Here is a 20,733-nt window from a genome sequence, read left to right as displayed (position 1 = left end):
TAATAAATGAAAAATCTAAACCTAGAACTTGCCTTATAGGCTCCCCTTGCTTTTCCAGGATATGAAACCTTGACTGAACTCCTGGCCTTCAGAGGCTGTTTATCCCTAGGTAAGACACTGAATGTTCCAAGTCCTCAGTTTTCTCCTCAGTAAAACCCAGGGACTTGTACCTTCCTGTTGGGCTAGATTTGAGGACTAAACAAGCTAATGTAGCCTATGTGCTCTGCATGGCTCTTGGCACATAGAACATGTTCAGAATGTGGTAAACCTTCTCCACTCACCTGCCTGAAAATATTTTCTTCAACAGGAAATTCACAGAGATCTGAAGAAACTATTCAACAAAAACTTAACAAAAATGAATAAAGGCAATGCCAAGGAAATGCTATGCCCCAGGGTTTCAGTTTGATTACAGACTAAACTAGCAAGTTTGGGCTTACGAGATTGCTGTTCTAATAAAATATATTTGTAAGATCAAGGAAAAAGATATCACAAGGTATGGAAGGGACTACAGCAAAATGTTTAGGTGAAGAAAAAGAATAAAACTCAGAGAAATTTGTAAGGAAAAGGTACAGACAGAGGTACAAAGGTGTGAAGGCTTTTGAGGAAAGAAAACAAAAACAAAACAAAACAAAACAAAAACCCAGAAAAGCAGTGAAGCAGAGTGGTTAAGTATGTAGGCTTTGGCTCTAACCCAGCTAAATATGAATGAACCTGTGGGGAGGAAATGAGTGACCTTGCGTCCATCACCCTTCTTTAGTTTCCTGTCTCTAGGATGAGAATAAGAACAGTATCTATCTGAAAGGGGTGTAGTGAGGATTAAAAGTTAAAATATATATAAAACTCAACACAGTGTTGGGGTGCCTGGGTGGCTCAGTCAGTTGAGTGTCTGACTTCAGCTCTGCTCATGATCTCACAGTTTGTGAGTTCAAGCCCCATGTTGGGCTCTGCGTTGACAGCTCAGAGCCTGGAGCCTGCTTTGGATTCTGTGTTTCTCTCTCTCTCTCTCTGCCTCTCCCCTGCTCATGCTCTGTCTGTCTCTCTCTCAAAGTAAACAAACATTTTTTAAAAATTAAAAAAAAACTTAACATAGTGTTTAAAACTTGACACATAATTGTTGTTACTAATTATCATGAGGAAAAGCCAGAAGAGGAAAATGCAATAAATGCAGACTCAAGTTTTCTCTACAGAATATCTACTGAGTCCTTTCGAGCTATATTTATTTACACACCAAACTAAAGGAATCAAAATCTGATTCCCAAATAATACATATAATGTTGAATATTCTATTTGTGACAGCTGAAAAGTTAGTAGTATTATGCTTTCTTGAAATCTGTTTTTCCTTTAACTGGTCTGAACTTAAAAGGTTCATTTTGAATATCCAAAATGCCACTGGCAAACACAGGGCAAGAAATAATATAAACAACCCAAACCACAGAAATGTGAAACAATTAAATTTTGATTCTAAGTGAGTGTTTTTATGAAACTGAAACAAAGTCTGATTTTGATACGTAGAATACTATTTTATTCTTTATTTTAAACCTTTCTTACATGTTTAAAAATATACACAGGTTCAAAACAACCTCAATAAAATGATGACATTTCTACTAACGGACCTCTGAAGTCAAACCACTCGTGTGCAAACACACTAGGCTTCCAATTTGAAGTCATAGGCACATTTCATTAAATGCATTTCATAAAACAAATAAATCAAAATGCTGAGAAGAAAAATACTCAGTAGTCTGATATAAACTTTAAAATATCTGTCAGGCAGGAAACTTATAGTAAAAAAGTAAGATTTAGATGTTTTACCACTCACACCTGCTTCACTACTGACTGATTCCCCCAAATGCCATTTTGCTACATCTAAACCCCTGGCAATTTATTATACAATTCCATGTAGCACACTAAAAAATAAGTTAATTTAATCTCTGCGTATGAAAACGGATTACAAAAGGAAATACTGACAGCTCTTACCTGTATTTGATAATTAAGTATATCGTATTCTCAGCAGTACTAAGAATGCAGCTTGATCTAATATAAATATCTAATAACAACTACACAAAAGTATTTTTCTCTTTAAAGTTTTTGTATATTTTTTCCAATGTTGATGAGTTAAGCAACATTGATCTATGTATTGTGCTAAGAAAACATTAGGCACAGATCACATAATATAATTTACATTTTCTTTGTTGTAAAAAATATAGTATATGCAAATGCATATCACACAAATGATTGGTGGACGCAACACTAAGCTTCGTAGACCTAACACAAAAAGGTTAATATTGTCTACTGGATTGCGGGGAGGACACGCTGTGTGGTTTGAAGAGCAATACCTTACTTCTGGGTGAATACTCTGAAATCTCCGTTAGAATTATTTGTGGATTTCCTTAAAGAAAAACAAAGCTTTATTATAGCAAAAAAAAGACACTACTTTGGGCACATGAGCTAATTGGAAAGGAACCAGATAAAAATGTATACAAAAGCTATTAAAAATATTTAACACAATATCTCAAAGAACCTTTGTTGGAAGGAACAGATTATTTAAGATTATGATTGCTTTATATAGTAGATTCTTTCATTAGCTAAGACACTTTTGGATTAAGGTACAAAAGGATGCAGATCAAGAACAATGGAGGAAAAAAATAGCAGGCTGTTACAAAGGGGGTAGGGATGGGTACACATAATTTTACCCAGGAGAAACAAAAGTACTGTTTCTTTTTGTTTATAGCAAACAATTTGCACTGCGGACATTATAAAAACACAAGCAAAAGGGTTATGTGGCAGGTAATAAAATACAATGCTTACTATGCATCCTTCATAGAGAGACAACTTATGGGTTGCAGATTAGTACATTTAAGAGTATACTTTGATGCAAAAAATTGCACTTTGCCACATATATTATATGTAGCATTTAAAGGGCAATTTATGTAAGTCATTTCCACAAACACAAAGAAAGTGAGACAGACAGACAGAATGAGAGGCAAAGACAGAGGAGAGAGCTCAGTCAGAGAGGACAGAGATGCCGAGGGGCTTTGCTCATGTCCTGTGGAAGCTCTGAGATACTTTTTTCAATAATTTTTTCATCTTCAGTGCTTAATTTTGTTATTACTGTACATTTATACTCACATACTAAAGTTATCTCATGAGATTACCCTCTATACATTCTTTTCTCTAGCTCCCCCTCCCCCACCACTGTGGAAAAAGAGAAGGAAAAAAAAAAGAAATCTTTAGTCCCTTCATCTCATAGTCAACTATTCAAGTAAATATTTCTCTAGTGGCAAACTTCCAGAAGAATTATTTAGATATTATAGAAGAATCAAGAACACAATCCAAAACCCCTGTCAGATTACACTGGATTTACTGTATAGTTCTCTTCAAATGGAGCAGGAATTAGCTCGTTTCCTAGGTTTGGGGTCTCGTGCTTCCTGATCCTTCACACACAGACAAGATGTGCACATCGTCTTGGACAGTCTTCGGAGGCCTAGCCGGAAAACACTGTTGGAAAGGCTGTATATTACACAGTTACAAAAACTATTACTTATAGCAAGCCAGGTTGTTAGGAAGGACAGTGTTGGATTGTCTAAGACCCGGGAGCTTTCCAGAAGAAAGTAAATTATATAAGGGAGCCACAGCATGTAAAACACACTGGTTATCCGAAACAAAACCATGGCGTAGCGACGGTCGGGGCTGTGTCCGGTCTCTCCAGAGGCATCCACCTCATGGCTAGGAAATCGGGCCCTCCGGTCATTTATCTCTTTGGTGTGCTGACGGCAAATTTTGAAAATGTGGAAGTAAGTGAAGCAGACCACAAAGGCAGCAGGAGCATAAAGTAAACAAACAATAAAGCCAGTAAAATAGGCACTGGTGAGCCAAGAGGTGGCACACCATTCAAAAATGTCACCATGGTACCCAGGTTTCCCCCAGCCAAAAAAGGAAGGCAAGAAAATGAGGCAAGAGTAGATCCAGATTAAAATAATGCAAATTCTCAGGCGACAAGGAGTGACCAGTTGATTGTAGGAAAGAGGCTTGGTTATTGCAAGATAGCGATCCACGCTTATGCAAGCAAGACATGCCATAGAAACGCTTTTTAGAACCGAGATGATATATCCAAAAACCTGGCAAGTCAATGACTCATGGATACCTGTGGAGTAGTGAAGAAGTGAGAGAGTAGGAACCAAGCAGCTAACTCCAACGAAAAGATCAGCATATGCCATTGTCTGAATAAAATAGCTGGTAGTGTAATGGTGTAAGAGTGGAGCACAGTGAAAGACAAAGATGACCGTTAAATTCCCAGCAATGATTAGAAATGTCAGCAAGACAATAACAACGGTCTCAAAGATGCACACATCCACCGCACTGTAGTAGCCAAATCCAAGTGGGCAGGAGTGACGTTCAGACACATTCACAATGCCACTGCTCATGTTCAGGATGCTCCATTCAGTCCACCTGGATTCATTCATGGCTTGGAATTAAGGGAACATGTAGCCTTGGCTCCAGCAAGCAGGTGCCCTGTCCAGCATGTGTTAAACTCTACACATGAGTGTCTCGGGATCAGCTTCGGTAGACAGTGGCAGTGCTTCTGTCACAGCCGAGCATCCCAGAGAGTACTCAAGCCTCTTCATCAGTCTCAGTGCAGCAGTGACACATCTCAACTTTGGGAGGGGGAGAAAGGGAAGTAAGCTAGAAAGGAGGTGAAAAAAGGTCACTGATTAGCTTCCTCTGATGCTCTCTCCAACAACTTTTTGAAGACATAAGGCACTTCTAGAGAAAATGGATATTTTATTACCTTTCACCATGAAAAATTAAATCTGTAAAAAGAAAAAAAAATCAATTGCCAAGGGAAGAAAAGAGTTTGTGAGCTGTTTGGGCTCATCAGAAAGGTAGTTTCTTAGGGATCAACTAGAAATAATGAGGGAAAAAAAGTCTTAAATTGTCTCAGGCTTCCTACTTCATCTGTCATGAGAAGTGGATTCATATTTTACGGTTTTAAATAATTAAGATCTAAGATCTAGTTGCAAATCTAAGAAAAAGTTCATTGCGGCAAAGAGTGCCTTTGGGCTCAGTTCAGGGTTCGATGCTGGTGGATGAACTTTATGATCTATTTCTCATTTCTCAAAAAAGCTAAATCCCCACACACACATGCACACAAGGTTAATTCTAAAAGACTCGGGTCTACTTGGGCACAAAGGAGCAGAATAGGGGTAACAGACTCCAGACTGCCCTATAACTCTCATGAGTAAACAAAAGCATATTTCCAGTAGTGAAGATAATGTGCAATGGGTTAACACGTGACAAGATATGATAAACTGTAAAGTTTTAATTCTGCATGCAATTTTTTAAGCATTCAGATGAAAACAGTTTTAGTCCATTACAATTACCGGTTCTACATGTAATTTGTATGTTCTCCTTTTCAAAGGGAAAATAAATGTTATTAATTTCAGCATCAATAATTGAAAATAACTTTCATTATCTGATATGCTACCTTCCTTATAACGGAATAATAGATTCACAGCTCAAAGTTATTTCTCACCTTTGCAACCACACCTATATCTCACATATATATGAAATTTAAACAATAGAAACTTTCCTATACACTCTGAGCTTATTTGACTAGAAACGCTGCCATTATTTATTACTTAGGTATTTCTAGTAGGCTTCATAGTCTGTTTCTATTCTACTTTCATCAGAGGATTAACACATTAAATCATTACTTCGACTAAATCTTCTGAAAGTGGAAAATTACCTTGTTTGCTATACTTGCAGTTATACAGCAGCCATATGTTATGAAAATGCCTCTTCTATTTCTGTTTTCTATTTTGAACAAGTGCTCGATTAGTACAGGGGTCATTAGGTAGGTTATAAGATGGTCTTATTTTAAAATACCTCTAAAGCATCAAGATGAGTTTAAATCCTAGAGTTTGAAATACTGAAAGGCTTGCAGGATAGAATCCATCCAAGAGGCTTCCAAGGTCATTCTGTTATCAGGTTAACATTTATCAAAAATCTTTTTAAAAGTACAGGTATTTCAGAGAGTTTCTTGTCAGTCTTTGTTGTCATACCTCTTGAAGAAGTAACATGCATTAGAGATAAAAACGTTTCCTTCAGGAACAAAGCAGCAGCTTAACAGAAAGCATTCTTCTGAAAGTTATTTTCTCGTGCACCACCAAGTCATTCAGGGAAGTCCTTCTTTTATTACAGCCACAGGATATTCCTCCTTGCACATTCCTAGTTTCACTTATCACAAAATAGTTCTCTTCTTACGGGAATAAGGCAATGCTTCTCACCTACATTCACTCTTATCAGCTGCTAGGCTGGGCTGCTTGATTCAGAAGTCCGATTTACTGTGATGCAGTTACCAGGATGCTGTCGCTATATTCTTCACAATCTCTCAGTATCACTGCCTCCACCTGAGCCGGAGCCCTGCTCCTCTCCTCCTCATCCTGAGCTGATGCAGAAGAACTCACCACCATCAGAAAGGTGACTCGGTCCTCCTGCCCCAATCAACAGCACAGCCAATGGCTACTGCAGCTGAAACTGTCACTAGGTAACAGTTGCCAGGCACATGCAGGCTTATAGACTTACTCGGCAAGCTCTGATCAAGATTGACAAAAGAAGACAATGGAACTGACCGATCCTTATAACATATTAATGGCATGTATGAATCTCTAGAGATAGTCTCCTTATAGCATTTATAAAGATTAATTCCTATGGACCAGACAGTAAGAAACAAACAAAACAAAAACAAAAACCAAACAAAAAAAAAAAAACAAAAAAACACTGGGATACACCTTTAAACCCTGTAGAGAAACTACCACAAGGTACTATGACACTAAAAAGTCAGCAGTAATCTAATGCTCACTGGCAGAAAAAAACGTATTAATTATTAAAAATCAGCTAAGACTTCGTGAACTCAAGTGATATAGCTACTATTTTTACTCCCTAAAATATAGGTATGTTTTGATTAACAGAAGTTAAGTCATTTAATAATCTCTCTAATCCCTGCCACACCCACACTAAATGGCTGAATCCGATGTATTTAAGTGTATAAACAGAGCACTGGAACTAACACCTCTATGCTAACATCTATTTGGGGAAATATTTAAGGTCAAATGTGAACTCTGAAAAGTAGGCATTAGAAATAAGTAGAATGATTGTTTACTCCACTTATTATCCTAATATGAAAACACTCAAGAGTCAAAGAACTGTCATACCGTGACTGAGCTACTCACACCCAAGTGAGAAGCAAGCAAATTAAGCTACTTTATTCGAGGGAGGTTAAAAACATTTCTATTTACTTTGACTTACTATAGGCAAACATTTTCTATTTTAAGCATATTTCTTATGGGATCAGCACTCTTCTTTAAAGTGACTTAGAACTAATTTACAAATTATTTCAGACTTAGATAAGGAAAATTAAGCTGAAAATGGAAGATAAACTAACATCTGTTGAGCACATTCTGTGTGCCAAGCATTATGCTAAGTGCTTTATATATTTCCTCTCTATAAAAACCTTAAGTCTTTATGGAGTAGGTACCCATCATTATCACTTTCCAAAGGAAGAAGATAGGTACTACAGAAGGTAAGCATAACTTGCTTCCAACAGTCATGAAACTAGCATTGAAACTGGTCAAAAGTGTCATTCCTAACACGATATTGATGAACCCCTCTCTCCTTCCCTTTCCTTTCCTCTCCACTGATGGCTGCCAGTAAGGTTATGTCTAAGAATAACTATTTTGGATTCCAAAAATGATTTCTAAAGAACAGAAAACCCTATTCTTTCCTCCATGTTGAACTGCCTTATAGGAATGAAGACCATATTATTGTCAAAAATCTCCAGGGGTTTAGGTGAAATACAGAAAGAATGGAAGTGCATTTCTCATTACCAGAATAATTCATAAAACAAGTTAGAATATCATAGAATGAGTACCGTGTTGAGGTTTGAAAGAAAATATTTAAATATACAATACAAAAGGCTAGAAAGTCCTATTTTACAAGGGAAGTAGTTTGACCTTTAGGGATACATAAAAGCATTAAAATCAAACAGGACTGGATTTAACTAATAGTCTCATTTACAATAATAATAAATATTCAAAATAAAAATTACATTTGATAAATATTCATGAATGTAGACAGGTCCCATACTCCATATTAAAAGGAGTTTAATACTCAGATTTACTATAAAACCATCAGAAAATAAAACACTATCAATTATTAAAGTTATCTATATATTACCAAAATCTAAATAAACCTTTTCCAAGGATAGGCTTTACATATTTTTAAAACAGTTTTGAATGTAATATTTCCAAAATTAGAGAAATGGCAAAATAATCTCATAGGGAAATTCAAATTCTAGATCGCTTTCATTTGATACATTTATTTCCCAAAACTAATCACTGACAGGGATTTGAGTCTATGAATACTCTAAATAATCCGTAATTGTACATGCTTCCAAAGGCAAATAAATGATAATACAAGAGAGTTCAAGCAGAGCCTTTGATCCACTTTCTTCTTTCCTTCTACCAACTTCCAAAAAAAGCTTTAGCAGTTCTAACAAGATAATTTTCTTCTTTTTAGACATTGACTTGTTCTACTGGTCCCTCATTTTTCTCCCTTTCTATCCTTTTTTCTAATCTGATTATAATAGGAACTAATTTATAATGTGAAGCTTTAACAACAAAAAAGCATTAATGTCATATATTTACATAGCTCATTACATAAATCATTCTTTGTCTTTAATTAGGCATAATTCTCTTTATGTTAGGGGTCATTAGGTGTTTGATTATTGCCATTCTTACTGCAATCATTGTCAACCACCTCTCTCTCCTTTTAACTGATGAATGCTAGTTGGGAAATATCTAAGAGGAATTATTAGTTGGAATACTTCAGAATTACTTCTAACAGCTAAAACTATAGCTTTATGAGGTGACACATCACAGGTACTTGCTTTTTTTTACTTATACCTTAAATTATTTTATATATTCTTTTATATGAATCAATAGTTCATTATTAAACATCTAAGCATTTCAGGCAACTACTCAATAGGACCTAAATAGCAGAGTAAGAGAGAGACATCAGCATCAATGGTAAGTAAGATAAAAAGAAGGTGATGATTATCAAGGAGAACTATACAACCAATATAATATTGTAAAAAGTAAACATGTACAGAAAAGGGTTTTTTTTTTTTAACAATTTTAAAGGTACAAAAAAGGTGTATGCATTCAGAATTTATCCATTTCTTCAAGTACTCCTCCCATCCATTAACTCTTCCCTATCTCGGCTGTCACTACCCTAAGCAACCTCGCATCGTCTTGTGTGGGAGTGCATGTAGTGGCTTCCAGTGCGGTTCTCATGAGCTGCCTGTGGCCTCTCTAAAATCTATTATGCACAGACAGAATATTCTTTAAAAAATGCAAGCCAGATGATATCACTCCCCTTTTAAAATACTTCAGTGGTTTCACACTGCCCTTAGGATAAAGTCCCAGTAAGTCCTATAAAATCTGTTCTCCACATACCAATTCAATCTTACTTCTATGTTGTTTAGGATTAGCTAACCTGGTTCTACCTCCTCCTATTCTAACCATCCCCCTGTACTACATGTATTTCCTATGTTGTCTACTGCCTCAGGACATTTGCACCCGCTGCTTACTATGCCATCACACTTCTTTTAGTTAACACAGAAATAACCTTCAGATTTAATTCAAATACCACTTCTTGGGGCGCCTGGGTGGCGCAGTCGGTTGGGCGTCCGACTTCAGCCAGGTCACGATCTCGAGGTCCGTGAGTTCGAGCCCCGCGTCAGGCTCTGGGCTGATGGCTCAGAGCCTGGAGCCTGTTTCCGATTCTGTGTCTCCCTCTCTCTGCCCCTCCCCCGTTCATGCTCTGTCTCTCTCTGTCCCAAAAATAAATAAACGTTGAAAAAAAAAAAATTCAAATACCACTTCTTCACAGATACCTTCCTTGAATTCTCAGATTAGACCAGATTCTATACCTATCATAATTTATAATGATCTATTTCATTCAATTTTGTCTTTCTGACTAGACTGCAAGCCCCATGAAGGGAGCAATACCTGTTTTGTTCACATTATATCTTAAGTACCTACTTTACACTTTTGGGCATAAAATTGGAGCTAAACAAGTACGTGTTTAATAAGCTTTAATGTAAAGAACATAAAAATAGCTCAAAAGTCTGCAAGACAAGAAACACTAATAACCAGTTTCTGTGAACCTCAGAATACACAAAGTTCCTTATAATCCCCCTTGAATGACATACAAGCTTCACAAGAAAGCTATAAAACATATAACCAAATTTCAGAAGAAGAATTAGCCTAATAAATTCAAATTAAGGGCAATATTATTTATCTATACTTCTCTCTAAACCCAATTCAATATGAATATTTAACTAGTGCTTTGAAAAATCCTATCTAGCAAATGCTGCAAAATGCAGTACCAATATATGTTAAATATTCTATCAAAGCAATTTGGTCTAAATGTAAAAAAAAAAAAAAAAGTAGCATATGTTACAATCCACTGATTTAGTGATCTCTCAAGGATAGAAAGCGAGTTTATATTATTAGCTTTATTTCATTAGGAGACAAGTTATTAACAATCACAAATATTTCACAGCTATTAAGTGAGTGCATTACAGAAGAAAACTTCCTCAATCTGATAAATCCTATAGCTAGAGTGATATTTAATGGTGAAGGAGTAAAAGCTTTCTTCTTAAGATAGAAAACAAGGCAAAGATGTCTGCTCTCACCACTTCCATTCACTTTATACTGGAGGTCCCTGTCAGTAACAGGCAAGAAAAAAAAATAGCTAAGCCATACAAGAAGACATAACTACACACATAAGAAACACTTCAAAAATCTATCCCAAAGACTATTAGAAGTAATGAGTAAATCTTGTCCAAATACAAGGGCAATATACAAAAATCATTGAATTTCTGGCTACTTGCAACAAATCACAGTAAATGAAATTTTAAAACAACCATTTACAATGGCCCCCAAAAACAGAAAATATGGATAAATTTAAAACAAAAGATGTGTAAGACTTCTACCCTGAAAACTATAAAATTAAAAGGTCATAAGTAAATGGAGAGATATACTACCTTTATGGATTAGAAGACTCAACACTATTAATAAGAATGTTAGCTTTTCTCAAATTAATCTATGGATATATTGCTATTTGTTGATTCTAAGTGATTCTACAATTTTTATGTAAATAAAAAAGGACGTAGGGTAGCTAAAACAATCTTGTGAAAGGATCTTTTAAAAGTTGGAAGACTGGCACAAGGATAAACAAATAAATCACTAAAAAGAATACAGTCCAAAAATAAACTCACACCAACTGAATCTTAACAGACTTTAAAACAAGTCAAAAGGAAAAGAATATCTTTTCAGTAAATGTTACTAGAAAACTTTGGATAATGAGAAAAATGAACTTAGACTCCTTCCTCATACCACGCACAAAAATATATTTGAGATAATCAGATCTAAACATAAAGATTAAAACTATAAATATATAGTTTCTAGAAGGAAACATCCTAGAAGGAGAATATCTTCATGACATGTAAGTAGACAAAGGTTTCTTAAAATGCAGAAAATAACTATAAAGGTAAAATGTAATGAATTATACTAAAAACAAAATTCTGCTTTTCAAAAGATAGCATTAAAAAAATCAGTAAGTCGGGGCGCCTGGGTGGCGCAGTCGGTTAAGCGTCCGACTTCAGCCAGGTCACGATCTCGCGGTCCGGGAGTTCGAGCCCCGCGTCGGGCTCTGGGCTGATGGCTCAGAGCCTGGAGCCTGTTTCCGATTCTGTGTCTCCCTCTCTCTCTGCCCCTCACCCGTTCATGCTCTGTCTCTCTCTTCCCAAAAATAAATAAACGTTGAAAAAAAATTTAAAAAATCAGTAAGTCAAAAGACTAGTAGAAAACACTAGCAAAACATGTATCTAACAAAAAGTCTGTATCCAAAATATATGAGGACTCCTACACTTTGTTAGTAAAAATACAAATAACCCAATTAAAAATGGGGAAATGCCATCATAGGTACTTCACAAAGGAAGAAATGGCCATCAGTATTCAGCATCAATAGTCATCAAGAAAAGGCAAAGTAAAATCACAGTGAGATATCACTACATACTCACCAGAATGACTAAAATTAAAACACTGCAAATACTAAATATCGGTAAGAATGCATAAGTCAAACTCTTATAAATTTTTTAAGTATTAGTGTAAAATGGCCCAACTTTTTACTTTTTTTTACAGTGTTATATTAGTCTCAGGTGTACAACACAGTGATTCAATACTTCCATACAGCCCCCAGTGATCATCACAGCAAGTGATCTCCTTAATCCCCATCACCTATTTCCCCTATCACCTGCCAATTTGTTCCCTATAGTTAAAAGTCTAAATGTCCATCAACTGATGAATGGATAAAGAAATTGTGGTTTATATACACAATGGAATACTACGTGGCAATGAGAAAGAATGAAGTATGGCCCTTTGTAGCAATGTGGATGGAACTGGAGAGTGTGATGCTAAGTGAAATAAGCCATACAGAGAAAGACAGATACCATATGGTTTCACTCTTATGTGGATCCTGAGAAACTGAACAGAAACCCATGGGGGAGGGGAAGGAAAAAAAAAAAAAAGAGGTTAGAGTGGGAGAGAGCCAAAGCATAAGAGACTCTTAAAAACTGAGAACAAACTGAGGGTTGATGGGGGTGGGAGGGAGGGGAGGGTGGGTGATGGGTATAGAGGAGGGCACCTGTTGGGATGAGCACTGGGTGTTGTATGGAAACCAATTTGACAATAAATTTCATATTTAAAAAAAAAAGTCTGTTTCTTGGCACTTCTCTCTCTTTTCCCTTTGCTTGTTTTGTTTCTTAAATTCCACATATGGGTGAAATATGGTATGTGTCTTTCTCCAACTGACTTATTTTGCTTAGCATTATACTCTCTAAGCTCCATACATGTCACTGCAAGATTTCATTATTTTTTATGGATGAATAGTATTCCTGTGTGTGTGTGTGTGTGTGTGTGTGTGTACACACACCACCTCTTCTTTATCCATTAATCACTTGATGGCCACTTGGGCTGCTTCCATAATTTGGCTACTGTAAATAATGCTGCTACATATATACAGGTGCACGTATCTCTTCAAATTAGTGTTTTTGTATACTTTAGATAAATACTCAGTAATGTGATTGTTGGGTCCTAGGGCAGTTTTATTTTTATAATGAATGTCTTTTTTTTTTAATTTTTTTAATATGTATATATTTTTGAGAGACAGAGCATGAGCATGAGCATGAGCAGGAGAGGGACAGAGAGAGAGGGAGACAGAATCCGAAGCAGGCTCCAGGCTCTGGGCTGTCAGCACAGAGCCCAACGTGGGGGCTCAAACTGTGAACAGCGAGATCCATGATCTGAGCTGGAGTCAGATGCTTAACCGACTGAGCCACCCAGGTGTCCCACAACTTTAATTTTCATAGCACAAAACTGAAAACCACCCATATATCCATCAACATAGAAACCAATAAACAAACTGTAATATGTCCATACAGTGAAGTTCTGAAATACATGGAACTAATTTTTGATGAAAGAAATCAGGTGTGGATGTGGATGTGTGTTGACCAACAAGAAGTATAAGGAAACTTTTAGAGATGATTGGAAACATGGTGTATCTCGATAGCCATGGGTAACATGCATTTATACATATCAAAACTCATCAAAATGTGACACTTAAGATCTGTTATTTCACATACATGTAACTTATGGCCAAAAAGAAGGATAAAGCTATGATTGCACTTACATGTTTCAAGCATTCCATTTCTTAAATGTAAAACCACCAAATTAGATCCCTAAACTACTTGAGTGAAAAATACCAGAATCCTCCAAAGCAAGAAAGAGAGCTACTGAAATGTCTAAAAGAACAGATAGAATAAGTAAATCTATCCTGTGCCTACTTTCACACTCTCTCAATCAGGATACCTGACTCATGGTTCAGTGTTTGTACTCACAGACACAACAGCCCAGATGCAAGTGAGACACTGAGTGAGAAAAGGCTTCGTATTAAATGCCAGTTATACAACACTCTGGGACTGCCCCAGCTAGGCGGGATCTAAGACAACTGGCCAAGAAAGCAAAAACTTTGAGAAATTTCATTATCTGTAACCAGTCACAAAGGAAAAGGAAGAAAGAAAATACTAATATATATGTACATTTATTTTTTCTTAATGTTTATTTTTTTTGAGACAGAGAGAGAGAGAGAACATGCACACACAAGTGGGGGAGGGGCAGAGAGAAAGGGAGACACAGAATTGGAAGCAGGCTCCAGGCTCCAAGCTGTCAGCTCAGAGCTGGACTCGGGGCTCAAACCCACAAACCGGGAGATCATGACCTGAGCTGAAGTAGGACACTTAATTGACTGAGCCACTCAGGCACCTCTACCTGTATGTTTAATTCTTAGTAGGGGGAACCCGCAAATAAAAGATGTAATTAAAACCAAATTAATCAGTCAAAAATAGTATGCAGAGTAAAAATAACTAAGTAAGTAAGTAAGCAAGTAAAACCATGCACAGTATGATCTTTCTTTTCATTTTCCTTAGCTTGGGCTATTATCTTTAGTAAACATTTATCATACTTGAAGACTAGGAAAGATTATGACTTAAAGAAGACAGTACAGGCTTTAGAATGCGCCAGACGTGGGGTGGCAAGCAGGCTGCAGCACTCATTAACTATGACGCCGTGGGTATGTCATTCTTCCCACGTGTCTCAGCTTCCATCTGTAAAATGGAGCTAACACCTACCCCTTAAAGTTGGTTACGAAAACTAGAAATTTAAAGATAAACCATAAAAAAGCACACAGCAGCTCATTCAAAGCTCAGATAGTAAAGGTAAGCATATTCTTCACTATCAACAGACTTTCTGTTTAATCATTTCTCCTTAAGAAACTATACCCACAAATAACCTGAGAATAGGAAATTAATAACACTTCTACTTTCTACTGAATTGCCATCTCCCTCAACAATTCCCTTTAAAAAGTACATTTTTAATATAAATGCATTATCTGAACATGACCACGCATCTTAGGAAATTTATATGATTACAACACCATAATGTAAAAATCACCAAAGTTTAGTCCATAAAAACCTCAATTACGTGGATGCTGCAATTTCCAGATAATGCGGGTCTTTCTCTTTTTAAATTTTTAAAATTTTGTTTCACTCCATCAAATTTTACATTTAAATCTTTATAAGATGCCTCATATACATCTCCTCTGCCTTCTTAAATTCAGAATTCTGAACATAATTAAATTTTGCCTGGTAGGCTGGGATCATCATTCTTAACATTGATGAGAACAGTCTTAAAATTGCCTTATCATCACCATCACACCTTTGTAGCTACTAGATTCCGCATACATGTATATACACAGATATAGATACATAGGTTTTATGTTTACAGAGAAGCAGACAGACAGATTTGTTTGATTTCTACAAGTAACCAGACACCTAGAAAAGAATGGAGCTTCCATATTTTCCGAATCTATTTGCATAGCAAATATAGCATACTCCTCTTTCCTCTTCTAATTTGCTACCCTTAATTTTCTAAAGGTTTAACTATCAGAAATAAGGCTTATGAGAATTTTTTCTCAAAGAGTAAGCAGAAGTACTATTCTATGAATAAAATGCCATAGCTCAGGCCTGAACTGTCAGTTATTTCTAAATAAGTAAAGTGGTAGCTGTTTTAGTATAGCAACAGACATGATAAATACACTTAAAAATAACACAAGAGAAAAGGAAATTCCCAGCTTTCTTACATCTTCCATGTTCTTCTCTTTATGAAACAAATCTGGAAATTAAATTGTTTAATAAGATTTTCATATCAATGCAATCCCATCAAATATTAATAGTATGTCACAGGAAAGGTTCAACATAGCCACCTCCCTTTAATTTTTGCACAGTAATAAAAACATGGAGGGGAAAATTGAACCTTAAAACATCTCCTGCAAAAGTCTGTCAAAATTATAAGAAAACAGAATAGTACAGTTACATTTTAAATAACAGGTTCACATTATAGGAAAGAAATGTGGATTCAAAATCATTTTTAATTGAAAGAGATTTTTCCCTTATAAAAGAAAATTGCTATTTTTTAAAGATATCTTATTGTTATGGCAACTGAAGTGCTAAAAATAATAAAGAAATATCAAAGTTGTTATAGCAACTAGAATTTTAAAAAGCCATGAAGTGTAAAATAATCAAACCTTTACTTGGCTTGAAATGCAACATCTATGACTCAGTTTTCAAAAGAAAACTTGAAATACTCATGCTCTTATCTTTACAAGTTGTCTCTAAAGTCCAAATTAAAAAACAAAAAAAAAACACAAAAACTTCAGCCTAACACTTTAAATATTTTTTAATATTCCTCATACCCCTCACCATTCTATACATATTCAACAATGTGGCTCTGATAATCATACAAGTTATCAACCTCCATCAGTAGCAGGAAATGTTGGTTACTCAATAAATTCATGTTGACTGAACTCAACTATTCAGAGTTCATGCAAAATCTGGATTTTCTGGTCTTCTAACATACTTCTTATCTCTAATCTTCACTCTCCTGCTCTAGAATACACTGAAGGTCAAAAAGATCTACTCAATGCCAAAGTGCTTTGCCCAGATTCATCCAATTAGAGTTCAATTAAATTACAATTTTATTGAAGGGCTACTGCATGCTACATATTGTGTGAAGTTTGGGGAAGTTTTTCTCACAGAAGTCACAGTCTAGTAGAGAACGAACTAAAATAGGTCAACATCACTGGGATGTAAAGTGCAATGAAGGGATATAATAAGATTATCAGGAGAAAATTCATGAATGTCCTATAAGCAATGGCAAAGTCTTTGAAGGATTTAAACCAGGAAGTAACATAAATTGATTGTTTTCCCAGAAACAGCCAGATTAAGAAATTAAAATTTTAGATTTACATGCTTTGCATTATAAAATCAAGATTAGGTGCTTACTTCCATAGTTTTCCTTGCTTCTTTCTAATAACTAATGACCAAGATTCAGGTAACAAATGTAGTAACAAATAGTGCTAACATAGCACATTTCTCCAGTCTTTATACACCGAAGGGAACGGACTGGGAACAGACCCCTATGTATGTTTCTCCACACCCCCTCTGCCTTCTTTGTACTCTTCTTCATCCATCTCTTTTTCAATATATTTCCCCGCTAAAAACAACTGGCTTTTTTTTTTTTTTTAAACAACTGGCTTATTTTTAAACTAGCTGTGGTTTATCCTATGAGCTAGTAAAGACAGCCTGAGAAGCTCAGACTGGGCTCTGTGGGAAAATGGGCCTTATTTCCCTTAGACATAGAAAGGGAGACCTGTAGTATTGTTGATATGGAAAGCCTCCTGTTACATACACTGTAGAGTTTGCCACCTCTGCAGAAAGAGGATGCTTACAAAACCACAATCTCTTCCGTGCCTGCCTTAACCTAGTAAAGAAGATGACTAGTGATAACCACTACTATTTTGATCCTGAGCCCATTATAGTTATGTTGCCTTTTCTTAAAATGAATAACTGGTATTGTCCTTTAGATAAATTATTGGCAATGCCTTGCTTTATTCTTAATTTGTGTAAAATCTTGTTTTTCCTAATTTGTTTTTTATCAAAAAAGGAATACAAGCACTCAAAAACAGAAAAGGAATTTAATTTCACATAGTTGTATTAAGTTCTTAGACTCTACCTCCAAAATAAAATCATTCAGTAGTTAATTTGATCATTATATTTAGCACTGTAGTAATTTTTACCCATGTAGTGCCTGCACGATTAATTTTATAACAGTTGTTGAATTTCTACTTGTTTATGCCACATATATACAGTGTCTGTGTGTCTGTATATACTCTACATTTTGTAATATTTCTCAAACTGGAGTCCAAGGAACCTTTGAGAAAATATCCTTAGTGGTCCATGAATACTCTTAATATTTTTAAATTTTCAATTTTATTTCTACAAAAATCTAAAAACTTTGCTAGAACTAGATTCTGGAGCTGCCTAGGTGGCTCAGTCAGTTGAGCATCTGACTGGCTCAGGTCCTGACCTCATGGTTCATGAGTTCAAGCCCCACATCTGGCTCTCTGCTGTCAGCACAGAGCCTGCTTCAGATCTTCTGTCTCCCTCTCTCTCTGCCCCTCCCCCACTCATGGATGCATGCGTGTTCTCTCCCTCTCTCTCAAAAACCAAAAAGTAGATTCTGATAATCTGACTGCTATCTCATAACAAAGTATTATTATGCAATATTGGTGCCAACATTTATTGAAGCATTAACCATTGTGTTGGAGTCCACTAGTTCTAATTTGTTGCAAGCTAAGAAAATAGCACATAAAGAGGCTTCATACGTAAATAATGCACCAAGTGAAGGTCACATGACCCAACATCACACCATACAAATAAGTTCTCCAAGTGGGTTGGAAAGTATGCTGAGAAAATGAAGTCATCTGAAAGCACATGGCCACATAATTATGCCAAGCTCAAAACAAAACAAAAAAAAAAAAAAACAAGACAAAACAAAAAAAACCACTATATCGTAGCTATCAGGATCACATTCATACTGTGAACAGCAATTTACTTCCAGGAAAATAACCTAACCCATTGCATTAAATTAATACCATACTATTTTGGTATTAATACATAAATGTGTATTTTTATTGCTTCCATTATATTATGATCATGAGAACTAAAAGTATATAGAGTTTATATTTAATTTTATATCACCATATATTTAGGTAACATTAAAATATATTTATAGTCAACACTGGTGGTAGGGGATTGTTAAGAACTTCTCTTCACCATGAAATGGTGTGGCATATTATTCAAAGTTGAAAACCCTGACACATATAGTTGATATTCAAAAGATGTCTTTTTTTTTCCCCCTGAGAGAGAGTGCTCATGTGCACACACAAGCACAAATATGGGGGAGGGTCAGAAGAAGAGAAAGAATTCCAAACAGGCCCCATGCCCAGCACAGAGCCAACATGGGGCTCAATCTCACAACCATGAGATCATGACTCAAGCCAAAATCAAGAGCTGGACACTTAACCGACTGAGCCACCTAGGCACCCCAAAAGATGTCTTTTAATAATAATGATGAAGTACTCCAGCAATACTAGTCAAAAAGAAGTAAAGCTAAAGAAAACAGTTTAACTAGGTTAATAAGAAATGAACAATTTTTGAGTCTAGAATGCCCACTAAGCTTATGGAAAATATCTAATTACAAATCATACGAACAGATGGAAAAAGATTTATATGAGAGAATTACCATAAAATGCTCATTTAAACCTGCATTTGCTTTTACATGAAAGCACTAAAGAAACGTCATATTACCCCCTCCTCCACAAATTTCCTCCACACCCCATTACCACTCTATACGTTGCACTGTCAGCTCCTAGACCAAGACAATCGTCTCATTTATCTCTGAGTTGCTCATGGAGTCCAACACACAATGCTTCCATCACTGATATCCAGTGCATGTTTGCTGAAAGGATAACATTTCTATTGACCCAGCACTTTTCTCCCCAAAGATCTCAAAATGCTTTATAAACAGATATTACTGACATTATAAACATATTGCGTGACTTGCTCCGGATCACATTAGAACTGCGATGGAAGAGGAAAAGTCAACAGAAATAAATGAAATGAAAACCTTCCAACCCTAAGTCCAGAAATGTATTAACCACAAGATCATTAAAAGTCTGTTGCAAGGGCCTAAAATAATTTACTTAGCAATTTAATTCGCCAACGAACAAAGGTCTGAGTATATCTTCTTTACTAGGTTATGAGCTCCTCTGAAAATATCTTTCATTACAGCTATCCTCAGTGGTAAGCACAGTGGCTGACACATGACAGAGGCTAATAATATATGCCAAATAAATCAAATTGACTGATATGTGTTCCTCTCCTGCTAAACATCAACACAAAAGGTTATTTCATAAAGCTAGAGACTAATCTAAAATAAACAGCTGGATTCTCCTAAAATAACAGAAATCAGTGTGGCTTAAATTCACTCAGAATATAAAGCTTTTCAAAAGAAAGCTAAAAATATTATACTTTCTCATCATCCCTGGGTCATGTTATGGGGGAATGAAGAAAATGAGAAATCAAACGAATTGACCTACATCTGCCAGTACAACTTTATTTTTCACCAGGCAGTTTCAAAGCTAAGTGGCTAAAGTGATTAGGTAGCATAGGGAACAACTCAGAACACTGAGCCTTTGACAGAAATCACTTTTAAGAGACAGAAATTGAGAACGGAAAGAATAAACCTATTATGCTGTTTTCAAGACATGCCTAAAAGAGGAATAAATGTTGCTAAACTGGCAGAAGCCTGGTAAGAAAATGTCTCTATTGAAAAGGATTGGGAATCAAAGAAGAAAATGTGATTAAAAACTTGAATTAGAAGACTGAAGTGGGAATCAGCAGTTTGGCAGATTTTGGGGGCCCACTAGGCAACACCATGCAACACTGTTTACAATGTTGAGTAGGGGGATAGGGCTTTAAATGAATGCGTACAAACGCCTATACACACATATATATATATACACACATCCACAGAGATTAAATGTTCCTGTTAATCTAACATTGGCATCTCTCTCCAAAGCCAGCAATAATCTATGGCTAAATAATTCAGTCATAACACACACTAAAGCGTGGCAAGTAAGCTCAGCAACATG

The 20,733-nt window shown here is 35.9% G+C and overlaps 2 protein-coding genes across 12 annotated transcripts in view; both read right to left on the bottom strand.

Annotated features, from left to right (window-relative positions):
- RABGAP1L (RAB GTPase activating protein 1 like) overlaps nt 1-20,733 on the bottom strand; it is a 762,235-nt gene that overhangs the window by 482,973 nt on the left and 258,529 nt on the right. The window contains exon 13 of one of the 11 annotated variants that reach the window (XM_045049368.1): nt 4,549-4,680. The exons of the other annotated variants lie outside the window; for them this stretch is intronic. Within the exon in view, the coding sequence (XP_044905303.1) occupies nt 4,609-4,680 (72 nt within the window). The 3' untranslated portion in view covers nt 4,549-4,608. Of the gene's footprint in view, nt 1-4,548; nt 4,681-20,733 lie in introns of those variants that run through there. 11 annotated transcript variants of the gene reach the window in all.
- Nucleotides 998-4,471, bottom strand: GPR52 (G protein-coupled receptor 52). Its single transcript, XM_019821654.3, has one exon. The coding sequence runs from the start codon at nt 4,458-4,460 to the stop codon at nt 3,375-3,377; it is 1,086 nt and encodes a 361-aa protein (XP_019677213.1). The 5' UTR covers nt 4,461-4,471; the 3' UTR covers nt 998-3,374.

The sequence above is a fragment of the Felis catus genome, chromosome F1, assembly GCF_018350175.1.
Source record: "Felis catus isolate Fca126 chromosome F1, F.catus_Fca126_mat1.0, whole genome shotgun sequence".
NCBI classification, from domain to species: domain Eukaryota; kingdom Metazoa; phylum Chordata; class Mammalia; order Carnivora; family Felidae; genus Felis; species Felis catus.
The sequence above is the reverse complement of the archived record's forward strand: the minus strand, read 5'-3'. Positions and strand labels throughout refer to the sequence as shown.